The sequence below is a fragment of the Python bivittatus genome, unplaced genomic scaffold, assembly GCF_059951505.1.
Source record: "Python bivittatus isolate LINGU-HERP-01145 unplaced genomic scaffold, Pbiv_v1 ctg000020_np1212, whole genome shotgun sequence".
In the NCBI taxonomy this organism is placed as follows: domain Eukaryota; kingdom Metazoa; phylum Chordata; class Lepidosauria; order Squamata; family Pythonidae; genus Python; species Python bivittatus.
Genome location: NW_028277030.1, coordinates 123128119 through 123152676, shown reverse-complemented (window position 1 = coordinate 123152676; position 24558 = coordinate 123128119). Strand labels below are relative to the sequence as shown.

The window sequence follows — 24558 nt, the reverse complement described above, 5'->3', positions numbered from 1 at the left end:
TCAAAACTTAGCAATTCTGCAGGCTGGTTCTTAATCAGGTTAACACATTTCTAAAAATAATGTAAAGCTGATGGAACAATTCAGGGCTGATCTGGAGTATAATTCTTTGTGTGCAATATCACAATCTATTCTCTGGTTCCACTGTAAAAAGGTAAAATCTGAACTGTGCATCATGACTTCATTGACATATCCATGTGTTTTTCTGAACATTTTTCAGACATGTCACAAATACATAGGTGCTGTTTGAATGGACTGTAATGAATACGTAAGTATTTCTTGAACAGAAGGAGAAAGGTTAATCAATAGTTTCAAGATTTCTAAAGAAGTTATATGTAGCACATCACAGACCATAAAATCCAGAGATTTTTAGTCTATAAGCATATTAATATTTTTTCAACCCTAAGGAAGATGTCGGCGATTGCTAAGATACTAACAGGTAATAGCATAAGCATCTTTTTGTTGGACAACAGAAAAAATGGACTCTTAAGAGAGACTTCTTGGAGGTACATGCTGCTATTCTAATGCACATATAACGACTCAAGATACTGACTACAAAACTTCTAATATCCACATTAATGTGCTATTCAGCAATATGCTTGGAACCCTAGAATTTCTCTATATTTAGTTTCATATTAAGGCTAAAGCCATAAATAGAGAGCCTTGAATAGTAGGACCTACTTTTGCAAGTAAATTGTATTCTTTTTAAATGCAATTTCTTGAGAATTATGCAGGGATTCCAATAATTTCAAATTCACCGGTAATGTTTAAAAATATCTGGAATCTATATGCAATCTTTTGATTAAATAACTAGGTAACATTTTATTAAATGCACAAACCACTAATTGCTCAGTCTTCCCCTTTGATAACAAGAACTTCAGAAATGATTAATGTATCATTCATGCATTGTTTCATTCCAACTGCAGATATTTTACTTCACTTTTTAATGTGCTGGTTTTTATAGCTTTCACAAATAGAAATCAGTCTGTGGGATACCCTTCCCCAAGAGAAGAGGACCAAGAAGTAATTTAATCAGCTGTTCCCTCCCACTATGCTCTCCTGAGAGATGCCCAGGGGATATTCCTGAAAAATGTGGGAGCCAAAGGATATTAAAAATAAATGGAACACCAGTTCTCCCTTCCTCTGCTGGATCTGTTTTGTCTGAAAATGAAAAGAACCCTCATATACTCTGGATCCAAAGTCAGTATATTAATATTTAACATAGAATGTTTTTATTCTCTATATAACATTCCGTATTATAATTATTTTCAATATTTAATTAGCGTACATATGAGCTAGTTTATGATAAAGCTGACCCTTCTATTTCTTTTGTTTTGGTGCCTTCAACTCAGAGTTGACTCCTGGCAACTGCCTGGACTAGCCCTTGCAGTTTTCTTGGCAAGATTTTGGAAGTGGTTTGCCACTGCCTGCTTCCAGGGGCTGAGAGAGAGGGACTGGCCCAAGGTCATCCAGCTGGCTTCATGCCTAAGGCAGGACTAGAACCCACAGTCTCCCGGTTTCTAGCCTGGTGTCTGACCCTTCTATATCTACATTAGTTTTCCTTCCATTTCACTTCAGAATTTCATGCTGGACATGGCAATAAATCTCTCTCTCTCTCTCTCTCTCTCGAAAGACAAACATGCATTCATAGCATAACAGTGGATAATTCAAGGAAAGGCTCTGCTTTTACTGCAGATGCAAAAGCAGCTTTTATGATGACAAAAATCAACTACTGCAGAATCTAGGAATCTAACCATCCTTCTTTATCTCCCTATCAGCTCCAGGGTTTAAAGCCCACATCTCTTTTTCCCTCCCTTATGATCTGTTTTGTGGTAACAGATCTTTCACCATTGGCTTCTCAGTCCTAGGTACTGAGCAGCATTTTGGTGATTTTCTCAAGTCTCACAGGTAGGACTTAACACATTATGAACTATAGCTAGATAAGGATTCACAACTATGGGCCTTCAAATGTTCACCCTCAGAAATCCTGTTCTTACTTCATACTGACATACATGAATCTTTCTTTCAAGAGGTTTTCATAAAGCGCTTGCATGGTTAGGCACCAAGAATGATATTCTAAATTGATTTCAACTGTCATTTTCATAATGCTTCTTTCTCTAGGATTGCATTCTGTCTTTGGCCTATATTCATGTAGGATGGGCTTCTAGACCAATGTTCGCCTAACAATTAAATTGTCTACTTTCTTCAAGTGAGTAGATAAATAGATACCAACCTGTTCCCATAGTACTTCCGCCATCTGATCAATGAGTGTTCCAATTTCTCTGAATTCCCCGGAATATTTAACATATGCCCATGTACAAAGGGAGACAAGTGTTAAGCCCATCACAAGGTTACACAGGGTTGCTACGGAGTTCATGCCAAGGAATCCAGTCAGTCCTGAGATTATATACATAGCAAACATGACAGCAAATAGAGTCGCTGGTGTACGAGCAGCATAGAAGATGTTTTTGCCATCATTGTGCTTCACAAAGTTTGCATAGATTTCATCAAGCTCTTCTTCAAGCTGGTCCTGGTAACGGCGACAGAACTCCTCACCTCCCATCTTCTTCACAGAACGGAAATGTTTGATTGCTAATCCCTTAAGATCTTGGTGCTTTTGCTCTAAGTCTGCAGGAGCTATGTAAGGCTTATCTCCACCACAAACCTGTTGGAATGAATTGACCTATTAGCTTACATAACCTAGAACAGTTCAAAAATTACAGAACTGTTAAAAATATTAGTACCACTAAAAAATTAATAAATTGGACTAAGACTGTGTAGATCCAAGTTCAAATCCGCATTCATGTACATAATTCATTTTACTACCATGGGCCAATCAGTATCTCTCAGTGTAGCCACTTTCACAGTCAAGATAAACTACAGGTGAAAAGCCAGGTAGGCCACCTTGAACTTCTAAAAGGGATAGAAATATAATAAATAAAAATAATAAAGGAGTGAAGCCTTCCTCTACTGCCCTTACAGTATAATTGCGAGAAAATTCAGAGGACACTTAAGAAAAACAGCCGTTTGTGGTTAAATCAATCAGATGCAGTATGAAATAAAGGCATATTTTGTCTCACAGATCTTCGTAATATCACCAAAACTGATTCAGGCCTATCAAAGATTCTGTAAGTGCATGAATTGAGAAAGTTATCTGAGGGGTTGATACAGTTACAGTCATTAACTATGGATAAAACACAGGACTGCACTTCTGTCTAATAGCACTGCAAGGAGGTATTCTTCATTTTCTTTAACCCTAGCCACTTTTGGTTCATAATAAAATTTTTGGTTCAAAAAGCAAATTTGACCGAACATGAGCAAGAGGCCATATTTGGGCCTACATTGTGGTGACAAGGGTGCAAAACGTTATTTCTCCGCCCGTACTGGGTCTGCCAATAGCCACCCAATGGCCCGGTTTAGAATGATGGGGGGCAGGAGCTGGTCCACAGGATCACATGTAGGGCCACAGTGAGCAATATTCATGCTATCTGGCAGATAAAGTCAAGTCAGATTCATTCAGAGTTGGACTCTGATTGGGCGAGTCTGAGTGAATTGCCCAGGGCAGTCTTGTGACATTTATCTGGACTGAATTCAATTCTGTGACAACTGAGGTAGTGGACAAGGTCCTCCTATCTTAGTTTGGTCACCTGTTTGTTAGATCCTGGTCCCTACTGAGTTGTTAAGGCAGCCAAGGAGGTGACCAAGGGTCCATGTACTAGTATGTGCCTCTCTGAGAGACAGGGTGGTCCTACTGGCCTTGAAGGATGCGGTGGTATGCTGGATCCCTCCATTCTAGACTATTGTCCAATCTCCAATTTTCCCTTTGTGGGGAAGGTTGTGGAGAACATGGTTGGACAGCAGTTACTGGAGATCTTGGAGGAAACCATTTATCTGGACCCATTTCAGTCAGGTTTCAGAATGAGATATAGTAGGAAGACAGTGTTGGTTGCACTTGCTGATGACCTTTGGTGGAGCCAGCATGGAGATGATGCATCCATCCTTGTGATTTCTCAGTGGCTTTCAATACCACTGACCTCAGTATCCTTCTGGACTGGTTGTAGGGATTGGGAGGTACCGGGTTACAGTGGCTTGCCTCCTACCTCAGCAGTCTGTCTAACAGTCAATGTTGACAGAGGAGGAGAGATCATGCCTGTAGCACATCTATACAAAACTGCTGGGTGAGAGCATCCATTCAGGTCTGGATGGGGCGGAACAGACTTCAGTTCTATCCTGACAAGACTGTTTGGCCTCCCCAGGGTTGGGGTCATTTTCATTCTTGGTCTTGGATGGGTAGCACTTCCCTATTCAAGACAGGTGTATAACATGGGATTCCTTCTGGACTCACAGCTGCTGCTACACAGCTGTGGCCAGGAGGACCTTTACACAGCTCCATCTTGTGCGTCAGTTGCACCTGTTCCTTGACAGGGAAGTCCTACAGACAGTTACCCACACCATGGTTGCCTGACAATTGGATTACAGGTAGTCCTCGCTTAACGGCCATTGGTTTAACAACGGTTTGAAGTTATGACAGCCTTGGAAAAGGTGCTTTACAGCTTGTACTCACACTTACAACCGTTGCACCACCCCCGTAGTCATGTGATTGCAATTTTTGATCTTTTTATGATGGTCATTAAGCGAATCACATTGTTAAGCAAATTCCAGCAAAAAAAAGTCCATTGGGTAATCTGGATTTGCTTAACAACCATTGTAAAAATGGTCATAAAATTGGGTTGTCACATGGTGACTCACTTAATAACCACCCCATTTAACAACCAATTTTCCAGTCTCTATTGTGGTACTTAAGCAAAGACTACCTGTATTGCAACTGCTGTACATGGGGCTGCCCTTGAATACCATCTGGAAGCTACAGCTGGTAGAAAATGCAGTGGTGCAAGCACTAATGGGTGCTTCTTAGTATGCCCCTGTGTCACTGCTGCTGCACAAGCTGCACTGATGACCAATTGGTTTCTGGATGCCATTCAAAATGCTGGTCATTACTTATAAAGCCCTTCATGTCATAAGGCTTAGATACCTGAGGGACCATCTATCTCCAATTATTTCTGCCCCCACCCCCACCAATACATTCTGGCAGTGGGTGAGTTCCAGATGCCTTCTATTTAACTTTGTCATCTTATGGGACTGAGGAAGCTGCCTTCATGGTCATGGCCTGCACCCTCTGGAATAGCATCCCCCCAGAGATACAGACAGCAACTCTCTCCTGTGTTTCCAAAAAGCCCTCAAGTCTCAAGCCTGGGGTTAATGTGTGTTTGGGGGGCCTTTTGTGGGTGGTTATAACAAAGTTTAAAAAATAAATAAAGTATGCTTACTGCTTCATCCAAACCAAAACAAATCAGGATTTGAAACTTATTTAAACTGCCAAAGATACACTTGTGACTTCAGTGAGAATATGGCTGGAATCACACAAAACTCTTAAGCCAAAACCAAACAGATTATTTTATGACTTAATTTGATTTGTGAACCCAATCTGTACTGCCCTGCATTCTTTACAATATTGTTAATATTCCAGCTTATAGTGCTGGTATCATAATTTTTTCCAGAGCAGGCCTGTTTCTGTAAATGTATCCTAGATTAGACCAATCTTTCTCAACCTTTTTACCCTGGAGCAACCTTTGAAGTGATTTTCAGGTCTCAGGGAACCACTGCATAAAAATAGGAAAAAATACAAAACTTCTCAACACAATTCATTTCTAACCTACACAATCCATGTTTTACAACTTTTACAACAGTAAAGCAGCAGGCAGGCAGGCAGCTAAGTCAGAGCACATTAAAATTCTCACCACCACAAGGGCATGATGTGCAATTTTTTTTTCAATCACAATCTCTTGCTGAACTCTTGGCAATCTCTGACAGAACTCTAGAGTTCCGTGGACCCCCAGCTGAGAAAGACTGGATTTGACTAATAGCCTACAACTTCGTATAAATACTCTACCTGTTCCATTTCTTTGTTGTAAGTATCTTTTGCTCCAGCTACTGCAGCAAGGTTGTTGGCTTCTGCTGTTGCCTACAGTAATAGTAGTAGTAGTAGTAATATTAAAAAGTAGTAGTAATACTAATAATAATACTAATAATATTACCAAAAAAACCCTTTAAGAGTTTGGATGAGTTTCTATAATAGTTTTCATACATCTTTTCAAAATACACATATATTTAAACATTTTTATCCCCTATAGTTTTACACTGTAAATTCTGGCAGCCACCTTGCAATCTCAGATTTACGAATAATCCCTTAACAAGTTTGTAAGTAATTTTGTAAATCAGAATGACTGTAAAGGTTTTGTCAATTAAAATGAAGCTTTCATCAAGCTATGCTTCTAGATATACTAAAACTACAATTCCTACCCCAAAATTGAGGAAGACTGCTTGAAAGGAAGAGAAAAAGAGACTTCAAGCTTGCAAGATCTCCATTCTTTTTTTTTTACTAAACTACTGAGACTAGAGCCAGATTCAAAATGATGGCTAAGCCAGCAGAACCTATTACTCATGAACCATATACAAATAAGACTTATCTGCATTGCTATTAATGAGAGACATGCTGATATTAAAGAATTGGGTGACCAGAGATCCTTAATGATCTACTATTAGCTATCAAAGAGTAGATCCTTATCTACCTTTTGCCTATCTCTATTTAATCTCAATATATTTTATCACATTTCACATAGACAACTATCTTGTAAATTACATTTTCAATATTTGTCCTGGTAGTCAAAGCTCAATATTTGCATCTATATACTCTTCCTTCAATATTTTGCATCCCAGTCGGAAACTGAATGGATGCAGACTGGGAAAGACTTCTGCCAAGAGTCTAAATTAGATTACTGGATAGTCCAGCCATTGGTTTAAACTTGCAAGGATGCCAGAAGCAGCTAGAATTCAATGACATACAACTAAATGATCTTTCAATTTAGAGTAAAAACTGCAATCAAATGTGGATCAATGCCATATGAAAGCCATATTAAATTCTACAATCAAGTCTGGAATACCAAAATGAAGCCTGCTGATCCCCTGTTCTTGAATAAGATTTGAAATGTCTCTAGCTTATCTTAATATATGCCATTAACATGGTTTGGCATTACATGCTTTGAGAGATAGGTATACATAAAACTTTACCTGAAGCATTGATTTAGGATGAGGTAATTCCTCTCCTTGATAGATTTTAATATAAGCCTGAAAATGAAATAAATATTTTTACCATCTAATTTTGACTTAAAAACAATACTTTTACAGCACAAAAATCTAACTCTATCCTTACATTTAAATTCAAATGTAATTAAATGAAGTAACTGACTGGATTAAAATGTGGTTTTAAACAAATCAAGAATTTTATGTATTATTAAATTCCATGATCCACATAAACTGAACATATCCAATACAGCAGGAAAACAAGAACACTGATTGTGATTTACTAGGATTTATTTATTTATTTATTAAATTTATATGCCCCCCATCTCCCCCAGAGGGTGACTCTGGACGACTCACGATTAAAAGATTTTTAATTAAAGTTTCTTCTCATAATATTATTGTGCTTAGTGTGCTGCTTGAAAGAGCTTCTATTAAATAGTAATTTTATTTCTCATAGACAAACTCAAAAGCAATAGTAGACAAAATCTGCCTCTTTTGGATGACTGCATCTAATTGTTATTATTGCCTAACTTTGGGACAAATGCTGCAAACAAAGGCAGAATGGAGATTTATACTTGAAGTACAGTAGTTTATAGATTGTCCAAGAACAATATATATTCACAACAACAACTAGAAGGCACATTATACTAGAGCAAAGAATCTAAAGAAATAGGGCAACAAAAGGCAACAGACAACTATCCATATATCAAAGGCTCAATTTATGTAATATACTAGAAGAGGCATTAACTAAAATCTATATAAATCTCAATATAATATAGATTATTGTGAAGCAATTAGAAAAAGAATAGAGCTATGAGACACTATTAAAGATAAAACCTAACAAGAAGTCTTGGCTTTGAATATGCTAGCCATAGTATGTGAACAGTGGAATACTACAGTTTATTAAATACTTTCATAATTAAAATTTACAAGAAAATAATTTTCTTTTAAAGCACAGAGCAACGATTGTACCTTAAAATATTGCACAAGATCTCTACAAGTCACTTTTGAGCCACTAATCTCTTTTTCTACCAGATTTTCAGGGGCAAGCAGCAAAGGAATCAGATTCCGCAATTCTCTCTTAAATTCTTCATCAATATCTGGTGGAATTAGTAAAAAAAAAAGATACAAGAAATTTTATTCAATTAATGCAAAATCCTTTTTTTTCAAAGAGACAATATTAATGGAACTATCCCAACTCTGTTAAAAACATCCCCAAAGCATAAAATCTTAGTCAAACTGTGGATTGTTAATTTATGAAGTAACATTAACTCTTCATAAAAAATTAATACACAGCATAAAATCTTCATTTTAAAAAACTAATGTCAAGTCAGAAGACATACTGTATATACTCTATCTACTCACGGATTAGCCCATCCGCAGGTAAGCCAATTTTTGAATTTTTATCCAAAATACTATGAAAATGTGCCACCTGTGGATAAGCTGAGCCTCGTAACATTCATAAGTTTTAATTTTCACAATTGACTCATCTGTAGGTGGCACATTTTTCATGGTATTTTGGTTAAAAATACTAGGGTCGGCTTGTCCATGGATAGGTTTATATACAACGATATATGGGATATATGGGTATTTTTAAAAAGTATTACTGTATATACTCGCAGATACAGGATATTTATTAATAATGAAAAAATGTACAGAAAGTGTTTAAGATATGTAAATACCGGCAAAAAGATAATGTTTGTCAAAAGAAGCAGCAATTATTATAACAATTTTTAAAATTATGTATAAGAACATACTTCTGCCCACCTTGTTTTATGGAAGTGAGTGGTGGGCATGTCAGGAGAAACATAAAAGTTAATGCAGTAGGAATGGTGTACAGTACTTCAGAAATGTAGGTGATAAAACTAGAAGAGAAAGGTTCAAGGATGAATGGCAAATGAATAAATTGGGGCTGTGGAGTCGTTGGTGCTTTCTGAGCTTGGTTGTTTGCTTGCAGATGTTTCATTACCCAGTTAGGTAACATCATCAGTGCTATGAGTGTGGCATTTTCTCCCTTTTTATATACAGTAGCTTGCCCTGCCAATGTTGGTGGGGGTATGGTTTTCTCCTCGGTAGTTCCTTGATTAGGGTACTGTTTTCTGCTTGATTGTTTGTCTTGTGTTAATTCCTGCTTATCTGGGTGTTGGTTGCTAGAGAGGATCTTAAACAAAAACTATATTTTTGTTTAAACACACTGGATCTAAATATGGTTTCAGATCCCAACTTGTTTTGCAGTGGACAATATAGTGAATTGTTTCAAAGAAACAGGGGGAAGGGGAGAAGAAAAAATATAGAACCACAATCCATTCTCACAGCAGGAAACCATGATTACTTATCCAATCTCAGCTTAGCTATAATTATGCCAGTTGAATTTTAAAGTAAAATTCAAATTTCATAGAATGTCTGCTCTATAAATAACTTGATAAGCAACATCCATTTCAGTATTCAATCACAAACATTAAACAATCAATATTAAAACTGTCACATTAATTTCCATCATATGCATTATTTTATTATATAACTGTATACTTAATAGGGCTGTTCAAAGCAATTGAAAGACATGCTTTGCAACATGTAGGAGTCAAACAAAGGATTTCTCTTTTCATTAGAGGAACCAGTATTTTGCAGCATTTGCACACCTATTTCTGAAGTTGCCCCTGAATATTTCTTCCTGCAAGTAAATGCATAGCCACTTTGCTTCACTTTCTTCCCAATAAAGCAAAGTAGCTTGCAGAGGCAGCCAGGTGGCTATAAAAGTCTGGCAAAAGATATGGCTGCTTTAAAGATTTGAAGAGAGGTGTTTCATTCCCCCATGTTATATAGCATTTCTTTCGAATACTTTGCACAATTCTAGTGCTTAATCAAATAATTTAAATAGAATTAACATGCTGCTAGTATTCCTCCAATAACCATCTAAACTATCCCATCAATATTCTTTTGTACTGAATTTCAGACTTAGGTACACTTTGCTATTTCCTTTTACTGCCTTTAATGCAACCATTCAAAGTGCATTCAAGCCAGTAATACCTCATAGCCAGCTATATAAATAGAAAACCTCCTACCATTTAGCCTCCCATCAAAGTTTGGGTTAGTTGCAACTTTAAGACCAGGATGCGGCAACAGGAAACAGCCTAGATTACTGAAACATGAGTGAATGTGCTTCCTTACATTCTGAAGCTCTTCATGCTGGTGCAACTTTACCTAGAAGTAACATACATTTTTAGGACATGAAATTCTTCTGCAGAGAGTTAGAACTAATCTAATCCAAAAATAATTATTTGCATGTTCCATTTAGCTCAGCTCTCACAGAATAAAAAAGCAAACTATTACTGATAATGAATTACCTGCAATCGCTTTTCTAGAAATTGTTTTCCTCCGGTTAAACCATATGGATGTTCATATGGATAGCTCCAGTCTCTAATTAAGAACATAAGAGTCTATATGGAAATGCAAAAATAAGAGTTAACCTTATTTTTTGGCAAAGAGAATACCACACCACTGAAAACATCATTACAAAATCTTTGCAACCAATAGTTCAACAAGTATCTTTTTAACCCAAACATATCATTAACATAAAAGTGGAATCAGCAAGGAATACTTTAAACTCATTCTATCTCAGCTTCTTTTGAAAGTTTCCACTCTATAGGGTATGCACAAAATTACAAAACTGTTTTATTTCTACCTTGGAACAAAACCATCACATTCTGGAAATTACGTCAAACCATTTCTGATCAATCCAGAACCAAATCCCAGAATATTTTGGTTATTCTGGGTTTCGGACAAAACAGAATCCAGATGGGGCAAGTAAAGCATATCCCACCAGCCCCCTAGTTCTCATTTTCCCAACATTTTCCCTTCCCTTTCTCCTTTCTGCTGATGCTGCCCAGTCCATCATATCCTACCAGACCACCTGATCTTTCCAGCACTTTTCCTCCTCCTTTCATCCCACTGCCACCATTGCTGATGTCCTAACCTAATATATTCCACTGCCCTCCCTCCCCCTCCAATCTTTCTACTTTTCCTCAACTGCTAATGTCCTTGGCTTTTTCCGTAGACCACCCAACCCTGACCCAAAACAGTCCTGTTTCATTTCTTGCATAAACGCTAATACCCAAAACATTTATGTTTCAGCTCAGGCACAGACTACCTGAAACCAGCCATTTCATGCACATCCCTGAAATGCTAATGTACTATTTTACTATGTAAACCTTCAAGCATGATCATAAAGGATAGAGCTGGGTTTTATTGCCAGCTGAATCATGAAAATAACCTGCATAAAAATTATCAGCCTGCAAGAGGCTAATACTCTGTAATTCCATATTTGCTAATGAAGAAGAAAGCCACCTCCTTTTTCTCACAGAGAATAGAAATGTAAACTACTAGCCAACTTGCTGAGGTGGAAAAATGACTTCTACAAAGCAGCAAGCTAGCAAAGATTTCTCTCTCTCTCTCTGCCTTTCTGTGATGGTCACATAATAGCAAATTGTGTGCAGTAAACCTCCCACCTTCACCAATTTGTTTAACGTACAAGGAATTCCTGTTCACCTAGACCAAACTGGCATCTCATGAACCATACAATTCTATTGTAGCTTTTCTGCTGCAGTTGAAATGAGCTAACTTTCACAACACTTCAACACCTGATAGTACATGAATATGAAAAACACGCACTCTTAAAAGGGATTGGTGGTTAAAAACTATGTATCTATTCCACATGTTGGGCAGATGGTGCAATTACTGTTTTACAACTACTGCTATAGTATATGAAACTTTCCCTAAGATAAACAAACATGGAAACAGTAATCATAAGCATACTATTACCTGAAATGGCTTTTGGTAAATTTCTTCCATTGCTAGCCTTCCATACTCTGTAAACAGCTATTAAACAAAATTATTAAGAATATATACATAAAATACAAAGACATATAACACAGTAATAAACATTTACACATGAAGATTGTTCAGTGATGGATTATAAGGCTGTACTTAAGTTAGGAAGCTGTACAAAACAAATTCACAAAACCTAATAGTCTAACTAATTAATAACCAAAAACTTTTCTACATTCTGAATTCATGAATCTCAACAGCAGTACAATACAGGTAGTCCTCAACTTACAACCACAATAGGGACCGGAAAATGCATCAATTTTATGACATTTTTTGCAGCGGTCATTAAGCGAGTCACCGTAGCTGATAAGTGAATCACATGGTTGTGATCATTAAGTGAATCATATGATTGTTAAGTGAATCACGTGGTTCCCCACTGATTTTGCCTGATGGAAGCCGGCTGAGAAGGTTGCAAATGGCGATCACATGACCCCAGGACACTATAACATCATAAATACATGCCAGTTGCCAAGCATCCAAATTTTGATCATGTGACTGCAGGGACACTGCAACAGTCATAAGTGTGAGGACTGGTCATAAGTCACTTTTTCCAGCGCCATCATGACTTCAAACAGCTGCTAAACAAATGGTTATAAGTCAAGGACTACCTGTACTGGTAATAACCAACCTTATTTTTCTAATTGTGTGAATATTTGAACTGCAATGCTGCAAATATCATGCTAATACAAAATGTTGTTATCATGGTCACATAGTTACCAAGATCTATGATGATGGGCTGTTTAATATTTACCACCACAGAATGTAAGTATATTTATTTATTTATATTTCAAATTTGGTCACTGCCCATCTCACTAGAAAATTACTCTGGGCAGTTTACAGTTGATATATGTAATACTCTTCTTTGCATTTCTATCATTTCATATATTTGTCTACAAAAAGAAGTTCTATTTCAAGCCTCTATTTTTTAAAGTTTGTTTAAAAGGATGTTTAAGACCCCAGTGAAAATAAACAGGGAAAATGGCTCCCAAATATAGTTAAAAGTTTCGATGGCACAGTAAGTATTCATACCTCCAAGAAGATATAACCTGAGGGAGAATTGCATGATTAAGGTATTAGGCAGCCCAAGAATGTATTAGAAAATGTGCCGGAAATTGCTACTGTATACACAGATTGCAACCTGTATAATTCATGGTATGCCAATATAAAAAAATTGACTTAAACAAATCTCAAATTGTCTTAGATAAAATTAGGAAAACAATTTTATAAATACAGAATACTAATCTTAAGGCAAATAATCTATAAGTCATAGAGGAAAAAAGCTTATCAGCCCATTTCAAGTAATAGCCAGTAGTTAAAAACATTGTAATTAGAGTTCTCAAAGAGGATTTTAGCCCCCTCATCCTTTTTCTAGCAACCTCCTGCATTCCTTAAAGAGTCCCTTAATCAGAAACCTTCCAAAATTGAGCCCCTGAAGGCACAAAGAATTGTCAAAGTATGCTACTGACCCTTGATACAATCCATATGCAAAAAGCTTAATAACCTATTAATAATGGGAGTTACTATAGAATCAGGACATATTTACTTGCAAATGCTGAAGATCATCTTCTTGGATGTTCTGTGATAAGTTGTATACCTATAAGGCACAATAGTTTTTACATTTACTAACCAAACTTATGTTCATGAATTAAGTGATTAGCTTTTAGATTTTTGAAAGTTTGTCAACCAGACTAGAACAGCATTTTAGGTGGAAAGCTCCCTCAATTTCTAATTTGAGCTGAAAGTTAATAAAACACTTTTCTAAAAAGTCTAGAGGCAAATCAAAATGGCAAAAATGAGATTTCCATGGACAAGACTGAGGTAAAGTACAAATTTAGCTGGCAACTGGAACTTCTGAATATTATCTGGGATGTACCACCAAATATAATCAGACATTGGACACAGAAGTCGCTCTAGCATCAGAGTATTTGACTTCTTTCCTCTTATTATGCTGGGCTCCTCAAAAGATTATAGAGGGAGGGAGGATCAGTCTATACTATTTCCACTGATAGAAGAAATTAGATTACAGCTTTGGAAGTTATACAGGAAGTCCTCAGGTTACAATGGCAATTGGGACTAGAATTTCCATCACTCAACAATATGGTCGTAAAATGCAACACCGCGTAACCGCATCACTTAGCAACAGGAATCCCAGCAGTCCCCACTGCCATCATTAAGCGAGGATCTCATGTGACCACGACATGGGAAGAGGTGTTGAAACTGCATCCAAGGCAAGTAGGCCAGCAGGCAAGAGCTACAGGTGGGCAGGCTGGTGATGCAGGCGGGCACTACAGAGTACAGGTGGGGGGGTGCCACAGGCCAGCACTATGGAGTACAGGCTGGCGGGCAAGTGCCACAGGACAGCAGATGCCACAGGCAGGTGCTACAGTGTGAGGGCTGGCAGGCACCGTGGGTGGGCACTATGGAGTACAAGATCCTCATACCACCAGGGGGCTCCTCGGGAGAAAAAGCAGCAGGAGCGGGAATGACTTGAGACTTCCTGCCGGTTTCCCACTGACTTTACTGGTGAGAAGCTGGCAGGGAAGATTGCACATGGCAATCACATGACCATGGGATACTTCAACTATTGTAATTGAGAGCTGATTGCCAAGTGCCCAAATCGCAATCACATGACCAAGGGAATGCTGCGACAGCCACAACTTTGAGGACTGGTCATAAGTCCCCCTCATTCAGCACCACTGTAACTTTGAATGGCATGAATCATAATGATCATAACCCAAAGACTACCTGTTAACTTTTCAAAAGTAACTACAGATAGTCCTCGCTTACTGACTACTCGTTCAATGACCATTCAAAGTTAGGGTGCTGAAAAAATAACTTTACAGCCAATTTATGACCATTTATGACTTTTATAGCATCCCTCAGTCACATGATGGCCATTACAGCCAGTACATGTTGTCCTGTGCCTGACCTGTGTTTTTTTCTTTTCCCCCCCCTTGCAGAGCAGATAGATCGGAGAGGAAGGGATTGCAAGAGAGTAAGCTGTTTGCTCTTCTACACATTGAAAGCAATGTGATCATGCAGGCAGTGGGAAAGGGTCAGACAAAAGAGAAATTGCCTACAGAAATCATTTGCTTTCCCCCCTCCACCTCTCAGAGAGATTGGAGAAGAAAAGATTTCAAGAGAGTACTGTTTGCATAGCATGCCCATAGCTCTCAGCCCCAAGCTGCCAGCACGATCGCACTGCTTTTGATGTGTATTTGTCAGCCTTCCCAGGTAGACCAGACAGAGAACATGACCAGATGAGCTAATTCTACATTATTGTAAGGCTACAGTACTAGAATCTTGCAAGCCCCATTTCTTTTACCACCTGAAAAGTTAGGGAGGTTCCTTTCTGAGTCTCTTTCTCTGCCCATTATGCAGCTGCAGGCTATGCCCTCTCTTATCTTTTTGTTCCCTAGGCAGCATCTCTTTCCCCGCCCCCATCTCCCAAGATCATTCCCACATACCATTACAGTAGAACAGCAAACAGCTTGCTCTCTTGAAATCCCTCTCCAATCTCTCCACTTTCTGGGGCAGGGGAAACGGTCTGGCAAAGGAGTGATTGCCTACAGAAATTGCTTGTCCCCCACCCCCGCAGAGCAGACAAATTGGAGAAGAGATTTCAAGAGAGTACTGTAAGCTGCTTGCATAGCACGCCCGTGGCTCCCGGCCCAGGGCTGCTGGCGCAATCACACTGCTTTTGATGCGCAGAAAAGCATACAGCTTGATCTCTTGAAATCCCTCTCCAATCTTGCCACTTTGTAAGGGATTGGGGGAAGGGTCAGGAGACAAAGAAGAGACTGCCTACAGAAATCACTTGCTTGTTTCTCTTTCCCCCCGCCCTGCAAAGCGTAGAGACTGGAAAAGATATTTCAAGAGAGAACTATAAGCTGTTTACATAGCATACCTGTGGCTCCCAGCCCCAGGCTGCCAGCATGATTGCATTGCTTTCGATGTGTAAAAGACAGTAAGCAGACACTCGAGCATTCCAAAGGGCGGGGGAGTGGTTAAGAGACAAACAAAAATGGAAGGTGTGAAACTGACTACTCTTGTCTCTTTCCAGCTGGAAAGCACAGTCGCAGTCATGTGATTTCTTACTTAGCGACCATTTCACTTAGTGGCAGAGTGGCTGATCCAAATTAGGGTCATTAAGCAAGGACTACCTGTAGACACCATTAAAACTGAATTTTTGTGATGACAGAATATTGTGGTCAACTTTAGCAATCAGAAAATCCCAGCAAAATAAAACAGAGGAAGACATTTAGAACAGAACTAGTAATTAACAAGAATGGAAATAATATATGAAAATATGGATGTCAACACTAAAGATGCCCAATTTAAAAACATAAGTTGCTTATATACCCAAAGCTAGCAAGCTAGAGTTTTATTTTAAATTAGTTTGCTCAATTTATTACCAGAGAACCTGGTAGAGAACATTAATTTTCTTCTTGAATATTTTAATATTCTATTAGCAACAATAAACATATCTAGATTTTATTGACAACAGTGAATATTTTGAATTAGAAGTAACTAGTAACTTTGACATACAGCCCAAGATTTTGAGATCTGGAGAAAGCAGAAAAAATTATTTTAACACACAGCGTAGTTATTATAAAGAGCCTACAAGTGGGTATCAACCCACTGGAGGAGAAAAAATGACTATGCTTCCAATGTTCCTGAAATAGCTGTGAACTGTCACTAAGAATAAGTGAAGATGGAGGGCATCTACATACAATCACTAGGAGTCAGGTCTGACTCAACAGCACCTAAATAACCAATGCATTATTAAGGAGAAATTCATTCCAAGCTTTGGTAGCCCTCACTTAACGACAGTAATTGGGATCAAAATTTCTATTGCTAAGCAATGTGGTCATAAAGTGCATGTGACTGCACTGCTTAGCGATGACAGTTCTGGCAGTCCCCAGTTACTGTCATTAAGCAAATCACCACAGGTCATTAAGCAAGGGTCTCATGTGACCGCGACTTCCAACTTCCTGCCAGCTTCTCCATTGACTTTGCTTGTGGGAAGCTGGCAGGGAAGGTTGCAAATCACAAACATGTGACTGTGGGAAGCTGCAACAGCTGGAACTTCAAGGTCCAGTCTTAAGTACCACTTATTCAGCACCATCATAAGTTCGAACGGTCGCTGACCAAGGACTACCTGTATATGTATCTGTGTGGAAAGACTTATTAAATTCCAAAGTAGTCAGGTTAGCATCACACAAAATGCCCACACAGTTGTTAAAAGTAAGTTCTATTCCAGAAAAACTTATACAGGTGGTCCTCAGTTAATAACCACTTGTTCAGCGACCATTTGAACTTACGACAGCGCTGAACAAGTGGTAGTTATGACTGGTCTTCGTACTTACGGCTGGTGCAGTACTCCCGTGGTCAGATGATCATAATCTGGGCACTTGGCACCCAGCTTGCAATTACATTGCAGTGTCCTATGGGCATGTGAACACGATTTGTAACCTTCCCTGCCAGCTTCCCACAAGCAAAATCAGTGGGGAAGCAGGCAGGAAGTCAGAAGTCATAATCATGTAAGGACCTCACTGAATGACCCACACGGTCCTCACTTAATGACATCTGCCAGAACTGCCATCACTAAGTGGTGCGGCCACATGGTTTTTTGACTTATGACTGGATCGCTTAATGACAGAGTTTCCAGTCACAATTAGCATTGTTATTGAGGACTACTTGTAACAGAATTAAACATTAGTCTTTAAACTAAAACTATACATTACACACTAGATATATTGCCATTCTTCCTACACAGAGCTCAAAATTCTTGCCTCCCCATTTTATCTTTATAACTATGTAAGCTATATTAGACCTGAATTTAAAAATAGGGACTGAGTGGATATTTGGATATCAGGTTCTCCTATTTTAATCAAGACCATCCACTTCTACACTATATTGGCTTTTCAAAGTTAAACAAAGAACTTTTAAAATCTGTATCAAACTTCAGATGAGCATTATATTTGAACCCTACTGCTTCTAGCTATAGTGTCCTATGGCAACTGAAAGATTAAGCACAATAGTTCTTTCTATGATACATATGATTTATATATTAAACAAACTTATTTCTATGCAGCCATAATCAAAACAACTTTCGGTGGAAAAAACATAAAACAAGAAAGCAATTGATAGTTTTACTATTACGTTTTCAGGCCATTTATGTGTTTTGAAATAAGACTTGAAAATATTTAAAGGCTGCCACCACCTGACATTACTACAGACTTACCTGGACTGAACTTGTCATGGTGCTTAAAGCAAATACTGTTGCACAGTCTTTGATAGTTGACTGGCTATCAAAGGCACCTTGGGTATCCATTAGTAATACAGCAACCTAAAGGGTTTAAAGGGGGGGGGGCAGGGAGAGGGAGAGGGAGAGGGAGAGAGAATGAACAATTCTGTTACTTTAAATTTGAAAGCTTGAATTCAATGAAGGTATGATAAGAGCAATTTTTACTACATCCTGATTACTTCAACTCAGTCAACAGAAAATATACACTCACCTTCACCAGTATCCACAACCTCTTTAATTAACAGCCTGTTAAAAGTCTAAAAACTGACCAAATAGCTCAGCATTCATTGTTTTGAATGTGAAGCAAAAAACTCACATGCGAAAATTTGCATGATGCTCTATTGCGGTTAGGCATAAGAAATGTGTTTATATTGGTAAATATTACTGGCTACATAGACCACCAGGAGGCAGTACTGGATCATTTTCATCCTTATTAGGATTTATCAGTCCATGAGATCAGTTCTTGGTAAAGACTCTGAACCCCAAAGAATAATGTCTGGCTACAAAACTGATCAAGTACTACCTCCACTTGAAAACGCCACACAGGATATACATTATGTAAAAATAGAGAAATTTCCCCCCACAAAGGGATGGAAATCATGTAAAACCTTGTACACAGAAATAGCATAATGTAACATACGTATACATTTCTAAGGGTTTAAGGGGAGGTGGACCACATATACCAATCTGATAGAGTAAATATTACTGGGTATTTTCTGAAGTTTAATTATATGTTATTGTTGTTGTTCAGTCGTTAAGTCGTGTCTGACTCTTAGTGACTCCATGAACCATATCGCACCAGGCCTTCCTGTCCTTCACTGGCTCCCTGAGTTTGCTCAGTTTCATGCTCATTGCTTCAATGATGCTATCTAACCATCTCATCCTCTGCCATCCCCTTCTCCTTTTGCCTTCAATCTTTCCCAGCATCAGGGTCTTTTCCAAAGAGTCCTCTCTTTGCATTAGGTGACCAATATACTGCATATAATATTAGACATTCTTAACACCTAACACTTACTACAATTAGATACAATGCTAAACATGTATAAGGGCTGAAACTGATGAGTCAATGATTCTCAGACGAAACAGAACCATTATGTAAAGATGTAAAAGATACTGCTGTTGCTCATAGCTAGGAAAAGAACAGCCAAGTGTCCATCAACTTCAAACAGCAGGAGGTAGACTGTATGTGTATGTAAAACTTATTTCTGTCTGCAATCTAGCCATGCTGAGTCCATGAAGTTCCATGCCTGGAGAATCCTGGCAACATATTTCAGTGGTATGTAAAATACCACATCAACTCCTATCAGGAAGAGGGATCAAAACATTTTGCTTTTGCATTTCTCTGTTCAGATGAAGCAACAACTTGTTATTAAAAACAGTTTAGTTTAACATAAAACAAGTCTTAAAATCAATTATTAACTGTAACCAAAATCCCTAGTTTAGGTAAAATGGCAAGCTGTAGTAAAATAAAAAGAAATGAAGCCCACTAGGAAATGTTGGGTGCTGAATCAGAGAAAGAATGTCAGAAGAGCTCCAACAATAAGTATTGTAACTCATCCTTTTAAAAACAATGCAGTATTATTTCTCTAAACAAGAATAAACAAACAGCTAAACACATTTTTCAATAATACACTCAGGCCACATATCTCTTCCTATTAATCAGATCAATCTAGGCACTCTTTTTTGACACACATTACTGACTGAATCCAGACACGTGGAATAGAATTCTGCTAAGTGGATACTTCCACAAATGGAAAGCAGCATTTGCCAATTTCTCTTTTTCCTGCAATCTATGAGTTATATACACCTTCCTTATATGAGTTCTCAGACTAGAGAGAGCGAGCTGTTATTAGATCATTCTGTAATACTGAAGGTTTCATGACTATACCATTCTAGAGGGGTGACTATTTCAGTGTATATTCCAGCAGTTTTACACATTACTTGACCATCAGGATGCAGTATATTACTTTATTGGGAGTCATCAAGTACATGCAGCCATTATAGTTACTATAGATCTTGTATAGTCCAAATTCCTCTGCCTGGAATTGAACTAAATTGCCTTCTGGTGATCAAGTAACATGTAAAACTTCTTTCCTACAGCCTCTAACTCTACAGAACTATACAAAAAATATAGCATTGCACTAGTGTAAATTTAGTAGAACACTTTGACATTACCATAAAGTCTGTTTTATGTAATTAGAGAACTGAAGGAGACAGCCAAATGTGTCATAACTAGACAACAAACTAGCAAAGTCAGTAAGCACTGTGTCAGATACTTAATGGCTTACCTTTGTCCCATCAGGCTTGGAAATTATGAATACTTCACTCCAAATCTGAATGCCAGTTGTTTCTCTCTCACACCCTCCTCTCCATGTAAAGCCAGTCAAAGGCTCATTATTTCCACCTATCCAAGATGATGACTCCTATAATAGGTCACACATATATATATTTAATAAAGTGAGAAGTTCAAGGCAATCATATGCTAATATTGTACACTTAATTTTGACTAATAAGAAAAGCCTATGCCATTACTACAGGTAGTCCTTGTGTTACGATGGCAATTGGGACCAGAATTCCATCACTAAGTGATGCGGTCATAAAGCACAATGTCACGTGATCGCTTCGCTTAGCGACAGCAATCCCGGCAGTCCCCATTGCTGTCGTAACCTCAAGACTGTGCAGGTCATTAAGCAGGAAAAGGTGGGAGTCTGAGGCAAGGAGTGCAAGGGGATAGGCAGGTGGGTGTGTGGGTAGGCACTACAAAGCACAGTACAATGCCACAGGCAGGTGCTACGGAGTGTGAGCAGGCACAATGGCGCATAGGCAGGCCAGCAGGGCCCATCCTGAGCATGGACAGGCTGATGGGGGCTGAGGGTGGGCAATTATGAGTACGGGTGAGCCAGTAGGGGCTGCAGACAGGCATTTCTGAGTGCAGGCAGGCTAGCAGGGGCCATAGGCAGGTGCTATGGAGTGTGGGCAGGCTGGCAGAGGCCATTACATAGCACGGGCAGGCAGGTGCTCCAGAGTATGAGATCCCTGGGATCTCGTACTCCATAGTGGGGCTCCTCAGGAGCAAAGATAGGACAGACTTACAGGTGTGACTTGTGACCTTCCCTGCCAGCTTCCCCATTGACTTTGCTTGTGGGAAGCTGGCAGGGAAGGTCACAAATGGTGATCATGTGACCACGGCCTGCTGCTACATCATAATTGCGAACTGGGCACCAGAGTGTCCAAATTGCAATCACGTGGCTATGGGGACACTGCAATGGCTTCAACTTTGCGGACCAGTCTTAAGTCCCCCTCGTTCAGCACCATCATAATTTTGAACGGTCACTGAACAAACTATCATAACTCGAGGACTACCTGTAAAACAAATGGCCCATTTTTGTAGAACTTTCTGTTCTAGAAAAAAATTAACATGCTTAACTCACAAACTTCTAGTTTTATTTCAAGCTCTGTTCTGCCCATCCACAATATTTATGTTTATGAAAGTAAATTTATGGCAACAATTTTTAATTCCATTACACAAGGGACACATGCTTCATAAAAGCTAAAAATTCAGCAATGTATGTAAATTTTCCAACTTATTTTATTACAAAAAAACTTTTCTAAAACGAAATTCTTTACAGAGCCTGTAAAAGAGTTGCCAGGTTACTCTAGTGCTCTTCATAGAAGGAAAACCTCTCAGTGGTAATCTCACATGGATACAAATGTTTCATAATGGACATTTAGTAAAAGTACATGGGATAGAGACAGATAATGATCCACTAAATGCTACCTGTTCCAGCAGGATAGTTCTTCCCTCCTGCTATATTTAGGCAGCATAACAGGATACTAAAAGGAGTTCAACATGTGCACACTTTTTATTCTGGTTTCTTTTATTTGCCATGCTGTCTTTGCACTCAAGGGTGAAGGAAGAGGAAAAACATGGCTCCTGTCATAGTCTTGTAAACCCGTGATGCAAGCAAACCCTGGTAATTACCAACCTCAAATAATTGTAAGGAATCTCATCTGGAGAGGCACTTAAGTTATGCAAAATCCATATCGCGACTTTGTAACTGGTCCAGTATAAAAAATTAGTCCCAAAATACACACAAGTTTTAGACAGCATCTCTAAGTCATAAAATATTCCTCTTATGATCCAGAGATAAAGTTAATCAATCAAAAAATCTTATTGGTATTGCAAAAAATTTGAGGGTGCTCTGACCCATGTGATCTGGTCCTGTTCCTTTATGGCACTTTTTTGGCTTCAAAAAAGTTAATATGACCCTGGGAAAAAAAATCATAGCAGCTAGATGCAAATGTGATGCTGAATTATACTCCCAAAATATGGAATTTGACATTTAATGAAAAACTGATGCTACTGAGTCTGAGGTTCAGAAAAGAGGACTATTCTGTGTAAGTGAAAAGAAATGCATACTCCTGATGTTAAAGAGTGAATATATTAATTTTTGCAATGTCTCTATATCATAAAAATGAAAATAAAAAGCAATACATTTGTTTGATTATGTGTCATCGAGTCAGCATCAACTCTTAGAAACTACATAGATCTTCTCTAGGATGATTTGACCCCCAATTGGGCCCTCAACTCTTCTAATGGTGCACCCATCGCCACTGTAATCAGTCCCATCTACCATGCTGCTGGTCATTCTCCTCCTCTTTCCTTCCACCTTTTCCAGCATTATAGACTTCTCAAGAGAGCTAGATTGTAACATAATCTGTCCAGAATAGGGCAATTTGAGCCTGGTCATCTGTGCCTCAAGTGGGAATTCTGGACTGAATTATTCTATGAACCTTGTTTGTTTTCTTGGCTGACTCCATCTCAGGAATCTTCTCCCAACATCAAAATTCAAAAGCATCAATACTCTTGAACAGCATGCAGGCATTCCACTTAATACTACTTTCCAAGCTAATATTAAACCATTTAACGGTATTCTCTGCATGCATTCAGCCAATTATGAATCCATCTAACAGTTCAACCAGCCCATATATCCATGGCATTCCCCAGTTCTATTACACTAGGAGTTCAGTCAAAAAAGTAGATTATGGTTCGTGCAGCATGATTTGCTTTGTAACAAACCCATATAAGTTCTGGTTAATTGTGGCGTTCTTATACAAATGATCGATCATAAACAAGGTGTTCAATAATCTGCTCAAGGACTTTGCTCAGTACTAATGTTGTACACTGCCCAGAGTCACTTTATGTGAGATGGGTGGCTATATAAATACAATCAATAATAATAATAATAATAATAATAATAATATCATCATCATCATCATCATCATCATCATGCTGCCAGATCTCAACTAGTCACTCTTCCCTCTTTTGATGCCAGGGACATTTCTCCTCTCCAGTCTTCTGGGTCCTCGCCAGTTTTCCAGTTCTCAAAGATGCAGCTGCAGTTCTATAATTTCCTCCACTAATTCCTTCAGTATCCTAGGATACAATTCATCTGACTCTGGAGGCTTAATTCTTTTAAGTTAGCTAACTGCTTTTTTACTTTCTTGTCTATCCTGAGCTGCAGCTTCCTCCATCAATAGGACCATCACAATGGTCTGCTACTGTTTAAGAGACAGATGCAAAAAACACATTAAGACATTCTGCCTTCTCACCATACCCTATTACTGAATTCACCCCTTTCTCTTTGCAACAGAAAAAGGGTTTTCTGCTATTTTGGGACTTTCTTGCAAAGCTTTAGCTTTTCTGACACACTTTCTACAATTTCTGGACATTTGTCTGAATGGTTACAAATGCTCCTTCGACTTCCTATATGTATCTCTTTTTCTTTCCAGCCTTTTAGAAAGCTCTGTGTATATCCACATTGCTGTCTTTATATGTCTTCATTTTTCCTTTTAGTAGGAATTGTTTGTGAATTTGCCTTTAGTATTTAGTATTTTAGGATTCCCCATTCTTCCCAACCGCAGTTCAGGATTTCAAGTCATTAGATCTGCCCTAAATTTTCAGTATGAATTAATCAAAATCTTTTCTTCTGAAATTCAGTATGCAAGTCTATTTCTACTCATATCATGAGCTCACAGATAACAGTATCATGTTCTCTGGAGGTTCCTGTCACCTTCACTTCTTCAAGCAATTCCTTCCTGTTGGGGAAGATCAGGTCCATGTTAACAGACACACTTGTTCATTTTTTCACCCTCTGACCAATGAAGCTATCAGTGACAGATGACAGGAATTTGTTGAATCTCTGGCTCTTGGCAGTTAGATTTCT

At 38.5% G+C, this 24558-nt stretch overlaps 1 protein-coding gene across 3 annotated transcripts in view; it reads right to left on the bottom strand.

Annotated features, from left to right (window-relative positions):
• The window catches only part of ATL2 (atlastin GTPase 2), a 43997-nt gene that overhangs the window by 1937 nt on the left and 17502 nt on the right, over positions 1-24558 (bottom strand). For all 3 annotated transcript variants that reach the window (XM_088148886.1, XM_007431686.3, XM_007431684.4), the window contains exons 3-12: positions 20620-20754; positions 18269-18373; positions 13565-13615; positions 11956-12012; positions 10482-10574; positions 10200-10338; positions 8110-8237; positions 7126-7182; positions 5948-6019; positions 2231-2662 (exon numbers count right to left, since the gene is read on the bottom strand). In XM_088148886.1, coding sequence (XP_088005012.1) covers positions 2231-2662; positions 5948-6019; positions 7126-7182; positions 8110-8237; positions 10200-10338; positions 10482-10574; positions 11956-12012; positions 13565-13615; positions 18269-18373; positions 20620-20754 — 1269 coding nt within the window. The remainder of the gene's footprint in view (positions 1-2230; positions 2663-5947; positions 6020-7125; positions 7183-8109; positions 8238-10199; positions 10339-10481; positions 10575-11955; positions 12013-13564; positions 13616-18268; positions 18374-20619; positions 20755-24558) is intronic.